This window comes from Siphateles boraxobius, unplaced genomic scaffold (genome assembly GCF_051911475.1).
Source record: "Siphateles boraxobius isolate OS27281-9 unplaced genomic scaffold, OSU_SipBor_1 41, whole genome shotgun sequence".
Taxonomy (NCBI): domain Eukaryota; kingdom Metazoa; phylum Chordata; class Actinopteri; order Cypriniformes; family Leuciscidae; genus Siphateles; species Siphateles boraxobius.
The window spans coordinates 23,708,325-23,734,344 of NW_027509042.1; the positions used below are offsets into that span (position 1 = coordinate 23,708,325).

The window sequence follows — 26,020 nt, forward strand, 5'->3', positions numbered from 1 at the left end:
GGGCACGTACCCGTGCCTTGGTTTGAGTATGACTTTTGAGTCATTAGGCCTAAACTCCATACATCGGGTGGTGATGGCGCAGTGGATAAGACACAGCCTTTGGTGTGAGAGACCTGGGTTCGAATCCACTGTGAGACACCAATGTGTCCCTGGGCAAGACACTTAACCCCTAGTTGCTCCAGAGGCGTGCGACCTCTGACATATCTAGCAATTGTAAGTCGCTTTGGATAAAAGCGTCAGCTAAGTGAATAAATGTAAAATGTAAATGTACATGACGCGCTTACTGAGAGCGCCTGTAAGTCCCCTATGCGCTTCACTGAAGTGAGAGCTATAAGAAACTTTTGAAAGTCAGATGTTTCATGTCTGACAAATGGATTGGCTCGAATGGGGCACCTTTCATGGCTTCCAAAACCGTAGAAAGGTCCCACACAGGGACTGAGGGGGGTCTGGGAGGATTCAGCCTCCAAGCTCCCCTGAGGAATCGCACGACAAGGTCGTTTTCCCCCAGTGACTGGCCAGACGTCGGTTTTGCAAACGCCGCTATGGCCGCCACGTATACTTTGAGCGTGGATGGGGTTTTGCCCTTATCCAACAGCACCTGAAGGAAGGAGAGCACTTCCGTGACCCCGCAGTCTACGGGTGAAAAAGCCCTGAGCTTGACACCAGGCAGAGAACACTGACCATTTTGAGGTATAGAGCTGTCTAGTAGACGGGGCTCTAGCCTGCGTGATCGTGTTTAACACTCCCTCTGGGAGGTTAGTGGGTACCTGTTGATGGCCCATGCATGTAGGGACCATAATTCCAGGCGAGGAAGCCAAATTGAGCCCTTTGCCTGAAAGAGGAGGTCTCTCCTCACCGGTATAGGCCACGGGGGAGTGCTGGTCAGCCGCGTTAGGACTGGGAACCAAATCTGGTTCGTCCAGAGCGGAGCCACGAGCAGCACTGGGCATTCGTTTTCCCTGATTCGTTCCAGAACTTGAGGCAGGAGCGAGACGGGGGGAAAAGCATAGAGGGGGCAGCGGGGCCATACATGGGCCAGCGCATCCCTGCTCTTGGAGAAAAAGTTAAGACAGTGAGCGTTCTCTTGGGACGCGAACAGGTCCACTTGCGCTCTGTCAAATGTATCCCACAGCTGTTGGATCGTCTGCGGGTGCAGCGACCATTCCCCTGCTGGGACATTGTTTCTGTACAGACTGTCTGGTCCCAGATTCAGGCGACTAGGCACATGCGCTGCTTTCAATGAAAGCAGGTTGTACTGAGCCCAGACCAGGAGGCGTTCCGTCAGCCTGTAAAGGTTTCGGGACCTGACGCCGCCCTGGCGATTTATGTATGCCACCACTGACATGTTGTCCGACCGGACCAAGACGTGGTGGCCTTCTAACTGGGGACAAAAGCGGCGTAGTGCGTTGTCGACTGCCAACAGTTCTAGACAGTTTATGTGTAGAAGCTTCTCCCGTTCTGACCACTGGCCAAAGAACGGTCTGCCCTCGAGCAGCGCTCCCCATCCCGAGATGGAGGCATCTGTGGACACCACCTTCACACTCGAGGGAGTCCCCAAACTCACGCCTGACTGATACCAGTCGGCTATTTTCCAAGGTTCCAGAGCCGAAACGCATTCCATGTCGACCTTGAGGCGAAACATACCAGAGGTCCATGCCTGGGGTGGAACTCACGCTTTCAGCCATAACTGCAGTGGGCGCATGCGAAGCAGGCCCAGCTGAAGTGCCAAAGATGCAGAGGCCATGAGGCCCAGCATTTTTGAAACCTTCTGAGCGGGACTATAGAGCTGCGGCGGAAGGATTTCGCGGCGCGCTGAATGTCCAGTCCGCGCTCCGGCGACGGACGTGCTGTCATAGACAGCGAGTCCAGCACTGTTCCCAGAAAAGACATTTTCTGGTTGGGAAACCACCCAGTAGAGCATTACAATAATCTAGCCTTGATGTCATGAACGCATGAACTAGTTGTTCCGCATTTGTCAATGAGAGCATATGACGCAATTTAGATATATTTTTAAGATGGAAAAATGCGTTTTTTACAGACACTAGACACGTGACTTTCAAATGAAAGATTGGTATCAAAGAGCACACCCAGGTTCCTAACTGACGACGAAGACTTAACAGAGCAGCCATCAAGTGTTAGACGGTATTCTAGGTTATTACGTGTGGAAGTTTTTTGTCCAACAATTAGAATCTCTGTTTTTTCAGAATTTAGTAGTAGGAAATTAATAGTCATCCAATTTTTGATATCAACAATGCATTCCGATAATTTTGTGAATTGGTGAGTTTCGTTAGGTTTGGAAGAAATATAGAGCTGAGTATCATCAGCATAACAGTGAAAGCTAATTCCATGTTTCCTAATGATATCTCCTAAAGGTAGCATGTACAGAGTGAACAGCAGCGGTCCTAGTACTGAGCCTTGTGGTACGCCATAATGAACTTGTGAACACAGGACAAAGGAACACAGTTGTGAGGTAGATTTGAGATCGGCCTGTAATTGACTAATTCTGTAGGATCAAGTTGCATTTTTTTAACAAGCGGTTTAATCATAGCCAGCTTAAAGGTTTTTGGTACGTATCCTCGAGACAAAGATGAATTAATGATGTTAAGAAGAGGATCTATGACTTCTGGAAGCATCTCTTTCAGTAGTTTAGTCGGTATAGGGTCAAACATACATGTTGTCGATTTAGATGAATTAACGAGTTTGCAAAATTCTTCCTCTCCTATGGCAACAAATGAATCAAATTTTACCTCGGGGAGACTATAATGCACTCCCTGATGTGATGCTGTAGTAGACGGTTGCATAGTTATAATTTTGTCCCTAATATTATCAATCTTATAAGTGAAGAAGTACATAAAGTCATTACTGCTGTGTTTCTTGGAAACTTCTGGGCTTGAAGCTTTCTTTTTCGTTAGTGTAGCCACTTTTTCAAATAAATACCTTGGATTATGTTTATTTTCTTTTAATAGGGTTGAAAAATAAGCAGATCTAGCAGCTTTTAAAGCCTCTCTGTAAGCAATCGAGCTCTCCTTCCATGAAATCCGAAATACCTCTAGTTTTGTTTTCTTCCAGTTGCGCTCCATTTTTCTGGCTGCTCTCTTAAGGGCCCGGGTGTGCTCGTTGTACCACAGTGTTGGACTATTTTCTTTAATCTTCTTTAAGCGCAACGTAGCAACTGTATCTAAAGTGCTGGAAAGGAGAGAGTTAAAAGTTTCTGTTGCAATATCAAGTTCTTCTAAGCTATCTGGGATGCTGAGACGATGAAACTGATTAGGAAGATTATTGATAAAGCAATCTTTAGTGGCAGAAGTGATAGGTCTAACATACTTGTAACACGGAGTTGGCTTTGCAGCCTTGGCTAAATGTAATTTACATGAGACTAGATAATGATCTGAGCTGTCGTCGCTCTGCTGCATAATTTCAACAGCATCAACATTGATTCCATGTGATAATATTAGATCTAGAGTATGATTATGACAATGAGTAGGTCCTGACACGTGTTGTCTAACTCCAATAGAGTTAAGAATGTCTTTAAATGCCAATCCCATTGCATCTTTTCCATTATCTACATGTATATTAAAATCACCAACAATTAGGACTTTATCTGCAGTCAATACTAATTCTGATAGAAAAAGTCAGCAAATTCTTTGATAAAATCTTTATGGTGCCCTGGTGGCCTGTTTACAGTTGCCAGCAGAATTGTCCAACTTGATTTATCGTTTACATTATATATTTTTACATTAAGCACCAACACTTCAAAAGAAGTATATTTAAAACTAGATTTTTTAGTGGTTTTGAAAATATTCCTATAAATTACAGCAACACCTCCCCCTTTGCCTTTCAGTCGAGGTTCATGTTTATAAAAGTAATCATGGGGGGTGGACTCATTTAAAGTAATGTAATCGTCTGGTTTTAGCAGGGCCGGCCCGTGGCATAGGCGGAATAGGCAAGTGCTAGGGGCGCCACTCAATAGGGGCGCCAAAATGAGTGAACGAGTGAATTTTTTACTGTTTTAAAAACATCAATTCAACATACTACAAAATAAAGCAAAACAACTCCACAAAAACCTAACTAAGTCCCCCGACTCCGGTCCGGCGCATCAATCTTCCCCCGCCCAGCGAGTGCTTGAAGTGCATCAGAAACAGAGCGCGCGCGATCAGTTTACTGTTGGTAATTTGTTGTGTAGCGCCGCCCCTCGCTGCATCCAATGTAGACAGCATTGCTTTCGTTTGAGGGCACTTAACACACTCAAGCACCCCGTAGAAATGAGCCTGGCAGCTCGCGCCAGGTCTAGACATGGTGAAAGTTACCTGATTGTGACGGATGGCCAAATTTATATGACATATTTTAAATTAGCATTATAATCTGCAATAGATGCAGTGCAAAACGAAAGATAAGAGGATAAAAGGGGATAAAGACAGATGTAATGTAATGAATGAACAGTTTATCTAATTGCAGTAAGATATGTAATTTAAAGGTCCCCTGACATGACACTTTTATTATTTTATAATGTTTCCTGGGCTGCCCGTATAATGCAAGTATGTTTTTTAGATCAAAAATAGTCATAATTTAGAAATAAAAGGCATTTTTCCTAGCCTGATTTTAGCCTCTGATTTGAACACTCTGTTTGAAGGGGTGTGTCTGCTGTGGGATTCAGTGTAAACGCGGCCACTGCTGTGATTGGCTACATGCGTGCATATGAAATAGCTACATGTGAAATTCTCTCGAATACCTTTACTACTGCTATTATACGTTTTTACTAATACAGCTATCGAGATTAACGAATCATGAGAAGTTTTTAAAGTATTTAGATCTATTCCCATCACATAAAATGTTGCTGTGATGAGCATTGAGCAAGCAGATGACAGTCTGAAGATCGCGAGACTGAAGATCTTATCATTGCAACGCAGTTTCTGCACTCTCTCTAATGCTTTCACCAATGCAAACACGATGATGTACATACAGTAAGAGCTTCGTTGTGCAGTCACGTGCGTCATTGATTTCATAACGAGTTGTCCATATAAACTCGCACTGTGTGAAAAATTGTTCTTTGATCGATTTCTGTAAATAATTTGTTCACAATTTAAATAAGATTATTTTTATCCTACTAAAAGAAACGATGTGAAGGTGATATTTTAGTCACTGGTTTGACTTACTGATGCATTAACAGTATTGAACGATTTTGAGAGAAAGATTACCTTTCTGAACTTGAATGAACCCATTGTTTCTTCAGAGGCTCGGTTGAAAGGAACTAAAAAATACTTTTGTGTTCATTTGTACATCCGAACACTGATCAACTGCCATGCTTTGCTTGTTTTGCAAGCCATTATATCTCTCTATTCAACTTTAGTGCTTCGATCGGTCACACGCCATGATCGCTCGAGGATAAACTAAGATCGCGCGCGTACTTCCTAGCTCGTTTTCTCATGGGCGGGTCAAATTCTCTGGGCGGGCAAAGCAGAGAGGGGGGAGGTAACCTTTCCCCTATATGACGTCATATAGGGGAGATTCAAGACCAGTCCGTCTGAGATCTCATTTTCTCACAGGCAGAGAAAGATAGCCAAAACTCGGTTTACACCGACTGAAATTTCTAGACACGAGGGGACCAAATACAGGCTAGGGGAACTAATATTAATGTTAAAAAAACTCAGAAAGTGCAAATTTCATGTCAGGGGACCTTTAATGGCAGTTATTTTTACCTTAAACTTTATGCTAACAGTTGTTCTGAGTTCTCCAGAGGCCACAGACAATGTGATTTGTAACAATCACGTCAGTTTTTTTAGACGTATTCAATCACTTTTATTTATTAATTTTTTACTCTACAGTTGTGCAGTTTTGAAGGGGATATATGGCATTTTTTAGATTTATTTGCCAAAATTATTGATGCTATTTATATAGGCTACAGGTTTATTAAAAGTATTAACGTTTTATGTAAAATTAACATTAAAGAAGACATTTCGCAGTTTCTTTCATGGTGAAAACATGAAACGTGCCATAGTTTAGTGGAAGATTGCTGCCATCAACTGCAAAACAAACAGTTTTGCTATAGCACTTAATGAATAGTTTGTGCATGAATGACATTTGGACAATGACATCACTGTTTTATCCAAAGCGGCTATACTGGACAAAATTATAAACGCAACAAAATTGTAAAGCTGTAAATCTGCCTTGAAATAATCTATATTGTAAAAAGCGCTATTTGTGCTATTTGTGTTTAGGCTGTAATGTGTGTATATATATATATATATATATATATATATATATATATATATATATATATATATATATATATATATATATATATATATATATATATATATGTAGGATAAATAATCATGAACACAATGACAGGGTGAAATGATCTGTGATGCATGGGGCACCAGGTAAAATCTTGCCTAGGGCTGCAAATTGACCAGGGCCGGCCCTGGGTTTTAGCCAGGTTTCTGTCATACACAGCACATCTAGGTTATAATCTGAAATCATATCATTATCTATGAGCGCTTTTGAAGTAAGGGATCGAATATGCAGCAACCCAAGCTTTATCGTTTGCTCCTCTGTATTATATCTATTTTTTATTTGTTGAATATCAATTACATTTTTAACCTTAGATCGGTTTGGACGTTTTTTGGATTTCCAAATTCGGGGAACAGACACAGTCTCTATATGATGATATCTAGGTGAAAGAGGCTCTATGTGATGGGATTTATCTGACCTTGGTGACGCGAGGCCGCTAGCAGACGGTCGGTTTAGCCAGGACCAATAGCCGGTCCGGTTTAGCCCCAGATTGTCATGTTTTGTCTCTAAGACTATGAGCCAAATTACTAGAGAGAAGAGCAGCACCATCCCAGGTCAGGTTTGCCCCAAACACTTTTCCAATTGTCTATGAATTCTATATTATTTTACGGACACCACTTAGACAGGCAGCCATTGAGTGATGACAATCTGCTAACTATCTCATCACTCCTTCGAACAGGAAGGGGGCCAGAGCAAATTACAGTGCCTGACATCGTACTTGCGAGTTCAAACACCTCTTTAATATTAATTTTGGTGATCTCCGACTGGCGGAGTCGAACATCATTAGCGCCGACGTGAATAACAATCTTAGAGAATTTACGATTAGCATTAGCCAGCACTTTTAAATTTGCTTTGATGTCAGGCGCTCTGGCTCCCGGCAACATGTGACTATGTTGGCATGCGGGCCATGGTACCGGCTTGTTTACTGCAAAATACACTGGAACAGTTGCATTTTCTTGGAACTGGACAAGTGGAAAGTTTGGGTGTAAGTCTGGCCGCGGCGAGACTAAATTGAATCTGCTGCGAGTGCTGGGATCGAACACGTGTCCCTCATGCGAAGGCTTTGGGTTTCGCCACTGAGCCACAGGGGGAATCAACAAAAGCTAAAATTAGCCCGAGCAGATAAGAGAGCGTCATCACAGTTTGGTGTGTGTCGGCGTTTGTTTGCAGGCGAGTGTGTTATACAACAGGCTCATTGCTGCAATATTGAGATTTTCAGCCGCTCAAACTAAAAGGATCTGAGAAATGTTTGAGAAATGAAAATTGGTCCGGCCTCGGCGGGACTAAAACACACTCTTTCCTCATTTCGCTGGTGACGCACGCCCACGGGGGTTGTCTTTAGTGGGACTAGGATCCCGGTCTCCTGGACACAGAGCTGGTGTTCTCACTGAGTGAGCTAACTCAAGGTTGAGAATTTTGAGACTCATGTGTGGAGGAATAACAAAAGGAGCATAAACTCCAGGTAAACTTCAAGCCACTTTTACTTTTAGAAGGTCCAAAAACAAAAGTACAAACACAAACTAGTAGCAAAGCTTCCAATAGTCACAAAAAGGAAAACAAAACATACACAATGGCTCACAATAGACTCACGGAATGCAATGGGATACAAAGGTGAGTAGGCTCAAGACTGAACAAAAAACAATGACTAAAGGCAAACTTAAAAAGGGCCCTACAAAGGTGAGAATCATCAAAAATGATTGCTAAGTACAACTGAGAGTTCTTGCCAATGGTTGCCCCCTGGCAAGTGGGAGGAGGATTTGCAGGCAAAAGACTGTTACGTGACAACTAAAGAAAACTAGGTGAGGACTCAATTGCAAAAGAATAGTGATTTATTTCATAAAAGAAACATAAAGTAAAATAAAAACCCACAAGGGGGGAAAACATAATATAAAACAAAACAACAACTTCAAAATCAAACATACCGGAGGTCACAGGAAAACAGGAGACGTATACAAAACGCCGAACCGACACAAACTGCAAACACTAAGGAACTTATAAAAGGGACAAATCAAGCAGGAAAAGAGGGATCAACAGGTGGGGCAAATGAAACCAATAATGAGATAACAAGGAGGGTGGGATCGAGACAGAGACAGGAAAACAAAACACCACATGTGCTACACGAGACAGGACAGGCATGTGACATTGAAATCCTGCGCCGATTTGCAGGCAAAAGACATCATGTACCCCCTTGTGACTTGGAGCAGTACCACTGGTCATGGCAGGATTGATGACAGGTTTGAGGCATGAGACATGGAATGTGGGGTGTATGCGCATGGACCCGGGCAATAGGAGTCGGTAATAGAACAAGTTTATTTTCTTGAGAATTTTGAAAGGTCCAATGTATCTAGGACCTTGTTTCCGTGACTCGAGGTGCAATGGGAGATTCCAAGTCGAAAGCCACACTCTCTGCCCAGGATAGAGTGATGGACATATCCGCCGACATCAAATGGCCTGTTTCTGTTGTTCCAGGGACAACTTTAACAGGGCTGCCCGAGCTCTCTTCCAAACCTCCCGGCACCTCCGGAGTAACTGGGCCGCTGCTAGAACCTGTGCTTGTAGGTCCTGTTCAGAAAACAGAGAGGGGGGAACCCAAACTGGCATTCAAATGGAGATATACCCAATGACGAGTGATGGAGAGGTTTATGGCCAAAGTCCCCCCAGACCAGCTCGGAACTCCATGTACTCGGGATGTTTGAGATTAGACACCCAAGGTTTTTCTCAATCTCCTGTTTCACTCTCCCTGTCTGGCCATTGGATTGGGGATGGAACCCTGAGGACAAGCTGCTGGTGGTACCGATTAGAAGTCCAAAAGGAATCCTGAGGAAACCCATGAATTCTAAAGACATGTTGCATGAGAAGTTCCGCCGTCTACAAGAATCGTTGTGTTACCTTGAGAGTCGGGTAGGCCATTAACAAAATCCATGGATATGTGGGACCAGGGTCATCTTAGGATAGTGAGGGGATGTAGTTTACCTTTAGGGAGGGCTCCCATATTGTACAATATGGGATTTGAAGTAAATAGCTGTTTGAGTCGTTTGAATACCTGGTTAGCCTTATCTGTCCACTGGAAGGTTGTGCCAGACTTCCTGGTTAGAGCTATGAGAGGTTACGCAATGGAACTGAAGCCTCGAATGAATCTCCTATAAAAGTTGGTGAAACCCAGGAAGCCTTTGACTTGTTTCAATGAATCAGAGTTGGGCCACTCCAGGACTGCACGAACCTTGCAGGTATCCATCTGTACACTGCCACATGAAAGGATGACACCCAAGAAAGAGCGTTTAGTGATGTGGAACTCACTTTTCTCTAGGTTGACGAAGAGGTTGTTCAAGAGCAGACAAGACAGAACCATGCCAACATGTTGAACGTGGTCTTCGTAACTCTGGGAAAATATTAAAATATCACAAGATATATAAACAAACATTGGTTCAGCATCTCTCTCTGGACATCTTGGATAAGTGCTTGGAAGACGGCTGGGACATTAGCTAGCTTAAAGGCATCACCTGAAGCTTGTCCAGTAGGGGTGTTGAAAGCCATCTTCTATTCGTACCCCTCCTGGATTCTCACTATGTGGTATGCATGCTGGAGATCCAACTTAGTGAAGATAGTAGCTCCCTGGAGGAGTTTGAAGGCTGTGGCCATAAGTGGCAGTGGATATTGATTCTTCAATGTGATGTTATTTAGGCCACAATTGTCAATGCATGGGCGAAAACCTCTGTCCTTCTTACACACGAAAAGTGAAGTGGAAAGCAGAATAAATCCATTCTCTAGAGCCTTATGGATGTATGTAACGGTCAGTACCTTAGTTTTTGGCGTATATGACTCGTGCTGGATCCAGCAAAAGAAATCCTGTATTTCCTAAAAAAAGCCAATTATTTCTAGAACCAGATTATTATAGGCTTATTTCATCTGCGTCATCATTGACCCAGAAGGAATAATCATCAGTATGGTAGAGTGATTTGAGGCTGTTTTTATCCTTTGGAAATGGAGAGGAGGTCTTGTATCCTAATATCTTGCACATACACTAATCAGAATGCCACGCTAGATTTGATCTTAGATGTGTGAGGTTTAGGTCATAGGTCATCATGATTTTGTTTTGAGTGAAAGCCCGCACATCACCGGCAAAAATATGCTCAGGGTTGGGTGCTCATTTTTATTTAATGCTGTTCTTAAAAAAATGACCAGATTAATGACTGAATTACAAACAGGCAATCTGTAGTGTACAGCCATAGAACAGTTAATTTGCCAAAACTCCTAAATGCAGTATGTGATGGCCAATAAATTCAAAAAGCCTTAATGCTCACAAAAATAGGGTACAGATACTTGCATTATTTCAATAATGTAATGAAATAGAAAAGTCATGTTGCTTCAGCTGTATCAAGATCAGACTTCTCTTCTTTGCTTTCGTGGTGAGAGCATGAGGCTGTTTATACAGTCACATGGCTTATCCCCATCTCAGAGACACAATAAGGCTTCAGTGTCAAAGGAGGTCAAAAGAAAGACAAAAGGAGAACGAATGAAGCTATATGATCAGCACATGTCAGAGCAGTTCCATTGGAAGCTCTTGTCAGTTAAACACTTTGAACTATTTTAAGATCTGTATTGGGGAAGGAAAATTGAGGAAAGAATGAAAGAAAGAACAAAGTGGGTGGGGAGAGAGAGAGAGAGAGGGGGGGGGGGGGGGATGACTAAACTCTCGGAAAAAGCAAAAGGGGAAGTCTGCAAATAAAGGGAGAGGAGGAGAAACCCTAGAAACCACATGTGGCTGTTAGGAGCCAAAATCCAGCTATGGAGCGAGACAGAATTGCTGGTAAGTAAATCCTTCTTGCTCTTTTAGAATCTTGGTAAATCAGTTTGAAATTCACCCTTTTCTTTTATATTGTCTTTAGAGAGATGTATAGAAAGTACTGTTTTTGTAATTTACACTTTGTGCAGGTTCTGATCTGGCACAGTTGTGACACTCACTACTCTCAGTTTCTTCTCAGTTGGATTCAATCAGTTTAGAAGAACAGTAGTTGGTCCGAATAAACTGTACTGTGCCATTTGTGTCTATTTATCTATCTACTTATCTAAGTGCACAAATCATTATGTTTGGTCTATGTTGATTGTGCTTTTAATTTTATAAGGAAGACACATGACCATGGGTGTGATTTCATCAATAAGGAAGTGGAACCTGATTTTAGTTTCTGCTTTTTGAGTTTTCTCGTTCTACTTCTTTCACTCTGCATTTTAAGTATATATAATTTTTTTCAATACTGTCGTTAAACACAGTTCATTGATTAGATTGTCATAATTGTTCAATGTGAAGGAGAACAATATAGAAGTATACTTTTGTTGAATGTGGACAACTCCCTAGTAAATTTGACTAAGTTACTAGAGTATGTGTGTGAGAGTAACACAGTTAGAAGGTTTACCTTACTCAGCAGAATCTCCCATAAGGATTGTGTCAGTATCACACCGCAGAGCAGCTGTGCAGGGAGAGGTTTGCTGTGTGACATGCCTCAAATCTTTGGAGCTCCTGTAACATCAGCTGTTAGTGGGCAATGCCACACGCCTTGCACACACCCTGATACAGTATATTGTTTTGTATTTTTTCATCCATTCTTTTGGCGCACCATAATGCTCTGTCTTTGTATGGTTGATCAGAATGTCATCTAAAACTGAGAATTACAAATGTGTATGTGTTTCAACATCAAAGGACTAACATTGTAGAATTGTATTGAATTTGCTATGCAGTTTAACAGGTGACCACAGAGGGGCGTTGGAGCTTTTCTGCACCCAGAAATTATATATACTGCAGGTTCAAATATAAACTTTTGTTTGTGGTGAAAATGATGACAAGGAAATTGATGGAGTCTGTGAAAGTGTGTTTGTGTTAAAAGGTGCTCATACAGTATATGTGTGTAAAACTTTTTGTGTTGTGGTGGAGTGTGTGTGTGTGTCTGTTATCAGGGATGGGAACAGATTTCCGAACTGTAAGTTCAGCTTTATCGAGGAAGTTGTGGGCAGAGCTACTTCCTGGTTCTGCGTATCCATTGGTTTGCCCATGTTGCCTTGGCAGTTAACAAACCGGATTGTTTTGAAAGTGATATGTCGCAGAATCCTATAACTTTTTGACCCTTGAGTCTCCTCTCAGAGCTCAGACACAAGATTATGTTACTTGTCAACACTTAAGCATAGTTAAGATAACAAGCACTCAGAGAGAAACACTGATCATGTGTTACATGTGGATAACACTCTGGATATTGTTGCAGTGGAATATAGCAGAGAAAGCCTGTTGTGCTAATGCAATTTTAACAAATCATATATGTGTCTAAAGTGGACTATCAAAATAAAGTTTTACATATTGTAACAAGATGTGTTGATAAGGGAAGAAGGAGGTGGGAACCGGCAGAGTATGTTCCACATAAACATTTAATCCCAAAATAAACAAACAACAAAACCAAAGTAAAGCGGTAGCCCCCCATGGACGACTGCCATATATAAGCATAAAACAACAACATAAAATCCAGGCCTGGTCCTCTCTCATCCTTCACTGTCACTCCTCCTCTTATCATTCCGGAGCTCCTACCTGGGACTTTAGATGGCACGAGTGATCGCTCTGTTCCCATGGCTCTTGCCACCGCCCTGCTTAACACATACACCCATTGCCCTTCACGGGCCGGGAAGCACCAACGAGACTGCGCTCTAATCCATCACAGCACCCGCAATATCTGGGGGTAAAGACATATAAGGCGAGAGAAAAGGAGACGGAAGTATGAGGTGGGATAGAGGCGAGAGAGCAAAAAGGAAAAAAAATATTTGTTTCCAGTTCCAAAAAACCACTGCCATTCGCTCCTCCTCCAGCTCGGCGAACTCCTCTGTGATATCTGCCAGTGTCGCTGGATACCCCTCAGTGGACGGCCCTCTGACTCCTCCAGCCCCTGGTGTACAGCAACGGCAAACGGACTCGGCCTTGAATGAAAGGCGCCGCGCAGCCTGCGCACAACCGGCTGGACAGGTGTTTACTGCAAAGGTAAAGATAAATCACTTGAAGAATGTAATTTCTGGTATTCCGGCCATGGCCGATGGTGTTATGAGTGTAATAAAAAAATGCCCACTATCCAGTGTTCATTCCTACACTCAAGCGCAGCTCACCAAAGTACAGTGCTCGCACAAATAAAATTGACTCATGTCGATTGTGCATTAAACTTGCACCGAAAAATTTTCGCTCGTTCAGTTCCAGAAAATGCGACTGTTCCAGTGTATTCTGCAGTAAACAAGCCGGTACCACGGCCCGCTTGCCTGCGCACAAAAGCCGTTTTCACGGCGACACAGATAAATCACATGAAGTGTGTATTTTCTGTATTCCGGCCACGGCCGATGGTGTTATGAGTGTGATAAAAATGCCCACGACTCAGTGTTCATTCCATACACACAAGCACAGCCCACTAAAGTACAGGGCTCACACAAATAAAATCGACTCATGTCGATTGTGCATTACATGTAGTGAATGTGCCCACAACTCAGTGCCCACAAACACTACACAATAGATGTCCCACGTTTTCCGTAACAACGAAACCAACAGACATTCAGGCAGCTCAGGCTGACGATGTTTTCTGTGCAGTATATGTGCCCGCTGTCCCGCGCCCACATTCTCTCACAGACATTTTGAACCCCACGGGTTTTGTCCCGCTCGCTCTCTCTCCGCAAACTGCCATAGAGAAATCAAGCGCGGCCATCGACTCAGTCAGTTCAGGCCGACGGTGTTTACAGTGCAGTAAATGTGCCCATTCTCTCACAGACATGTTGAACCCCAAGGGGTTTGTCTCGCTCGCTCTCTCTCCGCAAACTGCAATAGAGAAATCGAGCGAGGCCAGGCTGCCCGCTGTGATCAGCACGCCCCCCTCCTCAGACGCTGCAAACACAGTGTTTACTTTACAGCACACCGGAGCTCTCTGGTCGCCACTATGTTGCGGCCAGAGCCCAGATCTCATTCTACCCCTAGCTATTCACGCAAATGCGTGGGCAAAGCACCCCGGGGTATCAGAATGGGTGCTGAACACTATAAAGAGAGGCTATTCGCTGCAGTCCGCTCGACGTACCTGCCGTTACACGGTGCGGGTCGAAACTACGGTAAAAAACGAAGTAGCTCATCTATAGCGAAACTATTGAGCAAAGGGGCCATAGAGCCTTTATCTCAAGCTCAGAGTAAAGGGGGTCTATACAGCATATATTTTCTGGCACCGAAAAAGGCCGATTCCAGATCTGAGACAGCTGAACAAAGTGCTTGTGAAACGCCAGTTCAGAATGCTCACGACCAGGAAAATCCTCGCACAGATTTGCCAAGGGGACTGGTTTCTGTCAATAGATCTGAAGGACGCGTATTTCCAAATACAAATAGCGTCATGTCTCAGGCGATTCTTGAGATTCACCTTCGAGGGAAAGCCATATCAATACACAGTCCTGCTGTTCGGCCTGTCCCTGGCACCCCGTACATTTATGATGTGCATGGACGCGGCTCTCGCGCCCCTGAAACTTCGGGGCATGCAAGTATTGAACTACTTGGACGATTGGCTGATTCTAGCTCGATCACACTCATAGCTCATTAAACACAGGACCATATTACTCGAACACCTCGAGAATCTAGGTCTCACAGTCAATTGGGCGAAAAGTTTGCTGTCTCCCAGTCAGAGAATATCTTTTCTGGGCACAGAACTGGACTCTCTGTCTATGACAGCGCGCCTGTCGCCGGAGCGCAGACTGAACATTCAGCACGTCACGAAATCCTTCCGCTCCGGCACTATAGTCCCGCTCAAAAGGTTTCAGAAAATGCTGGGTCTCATGGCCTCAGCATCTTCAGTACTCCAGTTGGGTCTGCTTCGCATACGCCCGCTGCAGTTGTGGCTAAGAGCGCGAGTACCGCCTCGGGCATGGGCCTCTGGTGTTCTTCGCCTCGAGGTCGATCAGAAATGAGTCTCAGCTCTGAAACCTTGGAAAGCAATCGACTGGTATCAGTCAGGTGTAATTGGGAACTCCCTCGAGTGTGAAGGTGGTGTCCACGGACGCCTCCACCTCGGGATGGGGAGCGCTGCTCGAGGGCAGACCTTTCTTTGGCCAGTGGTCTGTAGCAAATCAGCTCAATTAAATATTAATAATCAATAATAACATTACAAATAACATTACAATCAATTAAGCAGTTCGTCCAACGAACTCTTTTGATTATTCATTTATTCTAAGAAAAGGGTATCTTTCATTTCCACAGAAAAATAAGTTTTTTCTAGCATGTACAGCGCTTAGAGCATGTAACAGGGTCAAGATCGTAAATTAAACTTTGTATGCAAGCAGGGAATCAGAACCAAATACATATTGTGCACAAGTTTTATTAACAAAAACATGAAAACGTAACTAACATACAAACAATTACACATTCATTCATGCATTCAAAGGGAGATGGTTAAAGTGAAAGAATGAAACCGGAAGTAGGAAATGGAACTATCGAACAGATCCATTTAACTATGAAAATAACCATCAATATTATAATTTTCAAAGCACATTCTTAAATTGATACTTGCATGGCTTGGTAGTGGACACAATTCTTGAAGTTTTTGAAAATTGTAGTCGTTGATGGTTCCGTGAGTGTCAAATGTTGAAGTTGCAATCGTTTTCTTCTCCGTTGGATGAAGATGATGAACTTGCATGGGTAGTTTGACTCTGTTCTGGTTGGAGGTTTTCTCTCTCTCCATGAGCACATGGCTGAGCACATGCAGATTGTGTGACCTGCCGGGCCTGGGCCGGAGAGGCCATGCAGGCAACCAAGGAGTGAGGAAGTCGGCGTAGTTGGTTGCCCATTCAGTGATGGTAAAATGGTAGTTTTCTTCTGAGTTGAAATGAAGAAAATACAGTCTGACTCTTTTGGGAGAGTGAAGGAATAGCAGGCTGTAGTCACAGCCTGCCGGGGCCCATGGGACCCGGTGGGGCTCCCCCCCAGACATCAACCAGCAGTCGAGAAGCAGGAGCAAGAGAAAGCGACTCGGTTACTAACGTAACCTCGGTTCCCTGAGAGGAGGGAACGAGTATTGCGTAAGTAGCTTACGCTATGGGAAAACTCCTTTTCTCGAGAATATTGAAGTCTTTATGTAAAACGCATTGCAGCTGCACAGCTGACAGCAATGAACGAAGGCAGCTCGGTCATTGGCTGTGCTGCGGCAACTTGCTCGAACCAATGACGGGGCGACTCTGAATGCGCGACCAATGAGCGCGCTTCGCGCCCGCGCGCGTCAGAGCCCGCCAAGATGGGCGTGGCCAAGAGCTATATATTGGGCGCCCCGTCATGAGAGTTCTTTAGGTTAAAACGACTGAAGCGAACTAACCAAGCACAAGCACGGCAGCTTACGCAATACTCGTTCCCTCCTCTCAGGGAACCGAGGTTACGTTAGTAACCGAGTCGTTCCCTTTCGAGAGGTCTCTCCTATTGCGTAAGTAGCTTACGCTATGGGAACACCATGCAAAACGCCGTGCGTGCTGAACTTCGCCTTATGATAGCCAGAGGCAGGTGCCTGAGCTAAAAAAGCAAAGTTATCATCCAACTAGCCGGCAGAGGCGAGCTTTATATGTGGGAAAGAATACAGAGCGGCTAGAAGGCGCTCAGTGTGACACAAGCACATACATAATCTAGATACGAACTCGTAGTTCAACTAGCATCATGCTGATAGTACATTGGAATGCAGTGTCAGGACCTGTAGGTTGTAGAACCTGATAAATGTGGACGGTGAGGCCCAGCCTGCCGCCGCACAAATATCCTCGATCGGAATCCCGCTCGACCATGCCCAGGAAGAAGCCACACTCCTGGTGGAGTGTGCTTTGACTCCCCAGGGGCATTGAAGTCCCTTAGCTTCATAAGCCAGCGCTATAGCTTCAACTATCCAGTGAGAGATTCTCTGCTTTGAAACGGCGGAACCTTTCGTACGGCCGCCAAAGCATACAAACAGTTGTTCTGTCTGTCTGAATAGGGCAGAACGCTCCAAATACACTCTGAGAGCCCTAACGGGGCAGAGTAGATTAGCGTCGTGTTCGTCTGCTGGGGACGATAGCGCAGTTAGGGAGATAACCTGTGCTCTGAAGGGAGTGGTGAGCACTTTAGGAATATACCCATGTTTCGGTCTAAGGACGACCCTGCAGTCGTTAGGTCCGAATTCTAGGCAGGCAGCGCTTGTCGAAAGCGCGTGCAGGTCGCCCACTCTCTTGACCGAGGCGAGTGCCAGCAAGAGCGCAGTCTTGAGCGAGAGCTGTTTAAGGTGCACGGTTCGGAGTGGTTCGAACGGAGGCCCTTTAAGAGCGTCTAGGACAGTAGCTAGGTCCCAGATCGGCACTGAGGGGGGGGGCATGAAGGGTTCATCCTCCTAGCGCCCCTTAGGAAACGAATAATTAGGTCGTTTCTTCCCAATGGACGTTCCATTACAGGGTCGTGTGATGCTGTGATGGCCGCCACATATACTTTGAGCGTGGAGGGGGCGCGGCCCGCCTCCAGAAGCCCTTGTAGAAAAGCGAGTACGTTCGTAATCTCGCATGTTTCAGGGTTCAGGCCCTTGGCATTACACCAGACACTGAACACTTTCCATTTCTGGGCATATAAGCGTCTCGTGGAGGGCGCCCGCGCCTCAGCGATGGTTTTTAGTGCTCCGCTCGTGAGGTTCCTGGGAACCCGTTGAGGCGCCATGCATGAAGGGCCCACAGATCGGGGCGGGGATGAAATATCATCCCGTTGGCCTGACTGAGGAGGTCTGGCCTCAGTGGAATCGGCCGTGGTGCAGATTGCATTTGCATCAGATCTGGAAACCATGTTTGGTTCTTCCAGAGTGGGGCTATCAGCAGCACTGCGTTTTTCTCCTCTCTGACCCGACTGATGACCTGCGGTAGCATCGCGATCGGGGGAAAGGCATATAAGGGACGGCTCGGCCAGCTCTGGGCGAGCACATCCATGCTTTTCGTGAAGAAAAGAGGGCAGTGCGCGTTCTCCTTGGAGGCGAAGAGGTCGATCTCCGCTTTGCCAAAGGTTTTCCATAACCCGTGAATCGTCAGCGGGTTGAGAGCCCATTCTCCTGGGAGAATTTTGTCTCTGGATAGCATGTCCGCCCCCTGGTTCAGGGCACCTGGCACATGCGCTGCTCTCAGCGAGCGCAAGTTGTGCTGGGACAATAAAATGAGTCTCCTGGCCATTGAATGCATGGAGCTCGACCTGAGTCCACCCTGGCGATTTATGTACGATACTACCGTCATGTTGTCCGTTCGGACCAAGACGTGTTCGTTTCTCAGCTGTGGGAGCAGGGCTCTGAGAGCCAAAGCGACCGCTTTCATTTCCAGACAGTTTATGTGTAGGCGCTTCTCCGGGTTTGACCAAAAGCCGGAGACAGGCCTGCCCTCGTAAAGGGCCCCCCAACCTATTTTGGAGGCATCTGTCGTTATCAACTTTCTCCTTGTGTTCACACCCAGACTCACGCCTGACTGGTACCAGTCGGCGGCTTTCCAGTGCGTCAGGGCTTTTATACAGCCGTGGTTCGCTCTGATTAAAAGGTGGCCCGAACGCCACGCGTGAGTAGGGACGCGGCTCTTGAGCCAGCGTTGGAGAGGGCGCATATGCAACAATCCTAGCTGGAGTACGGCCGATGCTGAGGCCATGAGACCGAGCATCCTCTGAAACCGCTTGACGGGGGCGAGCGCGCCCGCCCTGAATGATGTTGCAAGGCGCCGGATGGTGAGCGCGCGCTCTGATGAGAGACGCGCTGTCATTTGCATCGAGTCTAGAACTATTCCCAGGAAAGAAATCCTCTGGCTGGGAGATAGTATGCTTTTTGCAAAATTGATTCTTAGACCCAGGCATTCTAAATGGCTGATAATCCAAGATCTGTGTGTTATTAACTGACTCTCTGATTGTGCTAGAATCAGCCAATCGTCGAGATAATTCAGTATTCGCACTCCCCTTCGCCTTAGGGGGGAAAGTGCTGCATCCATACATTTCGTGAATGTACGGGGAGCCAGGGACAGGCCGAACGGAAGTACTGTGTACTGGTACGACTGTCCCTCGAAAGCGAATCTCAGAAACGGCCTGTGATGAGGCGCTATTGGAATGTGAAAGTAAGCATCTTTCAGATCCACTGAGAGAAACCAATCTCCTGGGCGTACTTGCGCGAGGATATGCTTGGTTGTTAACATTCTGAACGAGCGAATCATTAGTGCTTTGTTCAGGTGTCTGAGATCTAGGATGGGGCGGAGACCGCCATCCTTTTTCGGGACGAGAAAATAGCGGCTGTAAAAACCTGCCTCGCTCAGAGAGGGGGGAACAGTTTCCACAGCGCCCTTTTCTATTAGTTTGCGCACCTCGGTGCGTAGAACATGTGAGCACTCTTTTCTCACTTTCGTCTCGACCACAGTCGTAAAACGTGGTGGTCTGCGAGTGAACTGGAGCGAGTATCCGTGCTTTACTATATTCAATACCCATTTCGGCATATCTGGAATATTTTCCCATGCCGCTGCGTGTACAGATATGGGCTGAATACAGGCTAGGGGCGGGCTGCTGTGACGCAGGGACCCGGCCAGCGAATCGCCTGAGCTCATAGCTCTCAGAGGCGCGGGCGCGCGCTGAGCAGCTGAGTGAATGGGCGCGTGTGTGATTACAGCAGCGCGCGCTGTGTCTGTAAAACTCGCAGCCTGGGCTGGGGTTGTGTTTGACACTGTAAGGACAGTGTTTATAAGTGGGGGTGCATAAACAGTGGTAGGTACACGCGTCACTTTTATAATGTTTCCCGCTTTTACTGGGGATGAATTTATAACTGTGTGAACAGTGCTTGTGTGTAGTGGTGCGTACATGACCGTAGGCACGTGATCTACATTCATGGGGTGCGCAGCTTGAGCTGGGAATGAATTTGGCACTGTTTTGACAGTATCTGGGAATGCACACTTTGTGGACATGTGAACCCTTAGTGACACAGGCAGAAAAAGACTCTTTTTGTGTTTTCTGTGCGTCGCCGTAAAAACGGCGTTTGTTTGCAGGTGAGCGAGCTCTGTGACTGGCCCATTGACTGCTGTATGAACATATCCAGCCGCCTGTAAGGGGACTGGGTAATGCTTGAGCTTTTGCAGAGAGAGTGGTCCGGCTTTTGCGAGACACGCACTCTCTCTTTTCATTCTTGTGGCTAGGACGGCTTTCGAGGCTCGGGGTTCAGCACAATCTTGGGCCGAGGACCCCGTCGCTCAGAAGGCGGCTTGCGGTTGTGAGAGCGCGAGCGGCGTCGAGCGTCAGCCTGAGGCGCGGGCTGAGAGGCGGTGGGGGCTGTTCTAGCCCGCTGCGGCTGCGGCGGCCTCTGTCTGCTCTGCGATGAGCTGGAGCGCTTGGGCAGGAAATGCCGCATAGCTTGTGAAGCATTCTGGGCCTCAGTGAAGCGTTCGGCGAAACCCTTAACCGCCGGTCCAAACAGCCCACTGGTGGAGATAGGCGCGTCGAGAAATGGCGCCTTATCCGCGTCCTTCATCTCAGTCAGAGTCAACCACAGATGGCGCTCGAGAACAGTCAAATTAGCCATGGCACGGCCGATAGACTGGGCGGTGGCCTTCGTGGCTCGCAGGGCTATGTCAGTCGCGCTGCGTAGGTCCTTAAAGGCTTCGGGTTCGGGGCCAGACTCGTCCATAGAGCGGAGAAGCTTGGCTTGGAACACTTGAAGTACCGCCATAGAGTGAAGCGCTGATGCAGCTTGGCCGGCGGCGGCGTAGGCGCGACCGGCGAGAGCTGAAGTAGTGCGGCAGGGCTTCGAGGGGTGGGAAGCTTTGGCTTTCCATCCGGTGGTGGAGGGCGGGCAGAGATGATTGGCCACGGCCTCCTCGAGGGGCGGTGTTCCCTCGTAGCCTCTTTCCTTCGCGCCGTCCACAGAGGAGAGCGAGGAAGAAAAAGAAGGCTTTAGGCGCGCAGAGTGGGGGGCTTTCCACGACTTGGTGAGTTCGTCGTGAACTTCCGGGAAGAAGGGAGAAGGCCTTTGCCGAGGGGCCTGCTGGCGCCCCTGCAGAAACCACTCATCCAGTCGGCTCCGGCTTCGGGAGAAGACCAATCGAGCCCGAGGTCTTCCACGGCCTTAGAGAGAACGCGGATAATCTCGCTATCCATGGTGGAGCCCCCGCTCGCGCTAGCTAGCGTCGACGGGGCGGGGTCGAGAGTGGAGCCCGGCCAGTCGTCCGATGCAGCGTCGATTGACAAGCTGTCATCCATTCCCCCGTCGTCCTCGGACGCGCCGAAAGTCACAAGGCCCTCCGCTCTGCTAGAGGGGTGTGGGTCCGGCTGGGTGAACTGAACCGGCGGTGGGGAAGGCAAGAGCGGCGGTGAAGCACGCGGAGACTGGCTCGGCGTGACGTCACTGAGCTCAGGTTCAGGAAGCCTCTGTGAGCGGCGCTTTTTCTTAGTGCGCGGCTCGAACAGAGGGATGGCGGCGATGGGCTCGCTCACGGCGAAAGCGGCGAGGCGAGCCCGCAGTGCGGAGAGACCCAGGTCGTCACATTCGGGGCATCCGCCCTTGGTCAAAGCAGCTTCTGCGTGGTCCCGGCCCAGGCAGCGAGCGCAGATGATGTGACGATCCCCGTCCAGGAGAAGGTCTCTGCACGACGCGCAGGAAGGCATTTGAAACAACGCCTTGGAAAATTTGCTCTTTTACAAGTGTCGCAGAGCGAACAGATGTAAATACTTGCGTGAGGAGTACGCCGGATGGCTCAGTAGGATCGCGTTAGAAGGCGCCGACGTCCTCGTAGCAAATCCCGCTGGTATGCTTTTCGACGGCGAAGCTTCAATAATCCGGAGGATCCAGCGAAGAAGGTGTTCGCTGAAGGAGATTAAATCTAAAGAACTCTCATGACGGGGCGCCCAATATATAGCTCTTGGCCACGCCCATCTTGGCGGGCTCTGACGCGCGCTCATTGGTCGCGCATTCAGAGTCGCCCCGTCATTGGTTCGAGCAAGTTGCCGCAGCACAGCCAATGACCAAGCTGCCTTCGTTCATTGCTGTCAGCTGTGCAGCTGCAATGCGTTTTACATAAAGACTTCAATATTCTCGAGAAAAGGAGTTTTCCCATAGCGTAAGCTACTTACGCAATAGGAGAGACCTCTCGAAAGGGAACTGATCTTGTGATCAGTGATTTTTAACATGAAGTTGAGCCCCCGCCATCCCGCGGTTATGTGTGTGTATTGCGTTACATTGATTGAAACTAATTTGTTTAAAAAGGAGGAGGCTATTGCAGGTAAAGGCAGGTTCACAAAATCATTATGACATGACATTATTTTTTGATCTAACGAGCATCTGGTTTGGCGATGCAAAAACGGACTGGAGCTATGTTGTGCTTATTGTTTTTTTCTTCTTCCAATTAGCCTAAGTTACTATGTTTAAAAAAAAAACCCGACGAAAACCTGTTACTTGTTCAATTAATAAACAGTTTGTTTGATGACAAATTGCTAAAGATGAAATTGGCCTCCCTTTCTGTCATTGTAATTGTACGTTTTTTTTTTTTTTTTTTGTGAACGATATTCGACTTTTGCTCCTCTATTGTCGAATGGCATTTTTGGCAGAAATTCACATCCCTACGTGAGGCGAACTATTCTCAAAGACTTACTTTTAGTCATTATTTGGGTAGCACACATATTCTGAATACCTTCGGCAGAATTCAAATGAGCCATTTTAATCTAGATTAATCTAGACTAATTCCAAGATTCCAGTGAGATTAATCTAGATTAAAAAAAATAATCTATGCCCACCTCTAATATATATATATATATACAGGTCCTTCTCAAAAAATTAGCAAATTGTGATTAAGTTCATTATTTTCCATAATGTAATGATAAAAATTACACTTTCATATATTTTAGATTCATTGCACACCAACTGAAATATTTCAGGTCTTTTATTGTTTTAATACCGATGATTTTGGCATACAGCTCATGAAAACCCAAAATTCCCATTTAAAAAAATTAGCATATTTCATCCGACCAATAAAATAAGTGTTTTTAATACAAAAAAAGTCAACCTTCAAATAATTATGTTCAGTTATGCACTCAATACTTGGTCGGGAATCCTTTTGCAGAAATGGCTGCTTCAATGCGGTGTGGCATGGAGGCAATCAGCCTGTGGCACTGCTGAGGTGTTATGGAGGCCCAGGATGCTTCGATAGCGGCGTTAAGCTCATCCAGAGTGTTGGGTCTTGCGTCTCTCAACTTTCTCTTCACAATATCCCACAGATTCTCTATGGGGTTCAGGTCAGGAGAGTTGGCAGGCCAATTGAGCACAGTAATACCATGGTCAGTAAACCATTTACCAGTGGTTTTGGCACTGTGAGCAGGTACCAGGTCGTGCTGAAAAATGAAATCTTCATCTCCATAAAGCTTTTCAGCAGATGGAAGCATGAAGTGCTCCAAAATCTCCTGATAGCTAGCTGCATTGACCCTGCCCTTTATAAAACAGTGGACCAACACCAGCAGCTGACATGGCACCCCAGACCATCACTGACTGTGGGTACTTGACACTGGACTTCAGGCATTTTGGCATTTCCTTCTCCCCAGTCTTCCTCCAGACTCTGGCACCTTGATTTCCGAATGACATGCAAAATTTGCTTTCATCCGAAAAAAGTACTTTGGACCACTGAGCAACAGTCCAGTGCTGCTTCTCTGTAGCCCAGGTCAGGCGCTTCTGCCGCTGTTTCTGGTTCAAAAGTGGCTTGACCTGGGGAATGCGGCACCTGTAGCCCATTTCCTGCACACGCCTGTGCACGGTGGCTCTGGATGTTTCTACTCCAGACTCAGTCCACTGCTTCCGCAGGTCACCCAAGGTCTGGAATCGGTCCTTCTCCACAATCTTCCTCAGGGTCCGGTCACCTCTTCTCGTTGTGCAGTGTTTTTTGCCACACTTTTTCCTTCCCACAGACTTCCCACTGAGGTGCCTTGATACAGCACTCTGGGAACAGCCTATTTGTTCAGAGATTTCTTTCTGTGTCTTACCCTTTTGCTTGAGGGTGTCAATGATGGCCTTCTGGACAGCAGTCAGGTCAGCAGTCTTACCCATGATTGCGGTTTTGAGTAATGAACCAGGCTGGGAGTTTTTAAAACTCCTCAGGAATCTTTTGCAGGTGTTTAGAGTTAATTAGTTGATTCAGATGATTAGGTTAATAGCTTGTTTAGAGACCCTTTTCATGATATGCTATTTTTTTGAGATAGGAATTTTGGGTTTTCATGAGCTGTATGCCAAAATCATCAGTATTAAAACAATAAAAGACCTGAAATATTTCAGTTGGTGTACAATGAATCTAAAATATATGAAAGTTTAATTTTTATCATTACATTATGGAAAATAATGAACTTTATCACAATATGCTAATTTTTTGAGAAGGACCTGTATATATATATATATATATATATAGGATTAACAGGGCTTAAATCTCCTTCTGAGTATGATTTACATAAGAGTCACATCTCTCAGGAATTCCAGGGTCATAAAATTCTTATCAATCTAACCGGACACTGAGTTCTTCCAGTGGTGTTAGTTTCAGGGGAAGTTGGCCACATCTTAGTTGGGAGAGTGAGTTTGCCGGACTATTCATTAAATATGATATGAATATAATATAAACATGAATATGAATATAAATGAATAATTTGTGTGTGATTGGTCCAGACGCTACAGGTCAGAACGAGAGAAGCTCCAACACAAACTGTCTGGAAATGATGGCAGTGGACAATGCGCTGAGGCGTTTTTGTCCCCAGATAAACTGTCTGGAAATGATGGCAGTGGACAATGCGCTGAGGCGTTTTTGTCCCCAGATAAACTGTCTGGAAATGATGGCAGTGGACAATGCGCTGAGGCGTTTTTGTCCCCAGATAAAATGTCACCACGTCTTGGTCTGTTTGGACAACATGTCAGTGGTGGCCTATATAAATCGCCCGGGTGGCATCAGGTGCCGAAACCTTTACAGGCTGACGGAACTTCTCCTGATCTGGGCTCAGCACAATCTTCTCTCACTAAGAGCAGCACATGTGCCTGGTCACCTGAATTTGGGACCAGACAGACTGTCCAGAAACAATGTACCAGGAGAATGGTCTCTGCACCCGCAGACGGTCCTACTGCTGTGGGAGACACTCGGCAGGTAGACCTGTTTGCGTCCCAAGAAAACGCTCATTGTCCGAAGTTTTTCTCCAAGAGCAGAGATGCACTGGCCCACGTCTGGCCACGCTGCCGACTCTATGCTTTCCTCCCCGTCTGGCTCCTGCCTCAGGTATTGGAAGGAATACGGGAAAACGAATGCTCAGTTCTGCTTTTGGCTCCGCTCTGGAAAAATCAGGCTTGGTTTCCAGTTCTGATGCAGCTGACCAGCACTGCCCCATGACCAATACCGATGAGGAAAGACCTCCTCTCTCAGGCCAAGGGCTCGATTTGTCATCCTCGCCCGGAGCTGTGGTCCCTACATGCATGGTCCATCAACGGGTATCCGCTAACCTCCCGGAGGGAGTGTTAAACACGATCACGCAGGGTAGAGCCCTGTCCACTGGACGACTCTACTCCTCAAAATGGTCTGTGTTTTCTGGTTGGTGCAAAGCTCGAGGCTTTTCACCCCCAGACTGTGGGGTTACGGAAGTTATCTCCTTCCTTCAAGAGTTACTGGATAAGGGCAGATCCCCATCCACGCTCAAGGTTTATGTGGCGGCCATAGCAGTGTTTACTAAACCAGCCACTGGCCA

General features: G+C 46.2%; 1 protein-coding gene and 1 long non-coding RNA gene across 4 annotated transcripts in view; one reads left to right on the top strand and one right to left on the bottom strand.

Moving 5' to 3' along the window:
• Nucleotides 1-26,020, bottom strand: part of LOC143706765 (uncharacterized) — a 613,694-nt gene that overhangs the window by 143,784 nt on the left and 443,890 nt on the right. The window lies entirely within an intron of this gene.
• Nucleotides 1-26,020, top strand: part of septin9b (septin 9b) — a 171,334-nt gene that overhangs the window by 32,454 nt on the left and 112,860 nt on the right. Inside the window, exon 1 of one of the 3 annotated variants that reach the window (XM_077199011.1) lies at nucleotides 10,675-11,098. The exons of 1 other annotated variant lie outside the window; for it this stretch is intronic. In XM_077199011.1, the coding sequence (XP_077055126.1) occupies nucleotides 11,077-11,098 (22 nt within the window). In that variant the 5' untranslated portion in view covers nucleotides 10,675-11,076. Of the gene's footprint in view, nucleotides 1-10,674; nucleotides 11,099-26,020 lie in introns of those variants that run through there. One more of the 3 variants, XM_077199008.1, reaches the window with a different exon arrangement.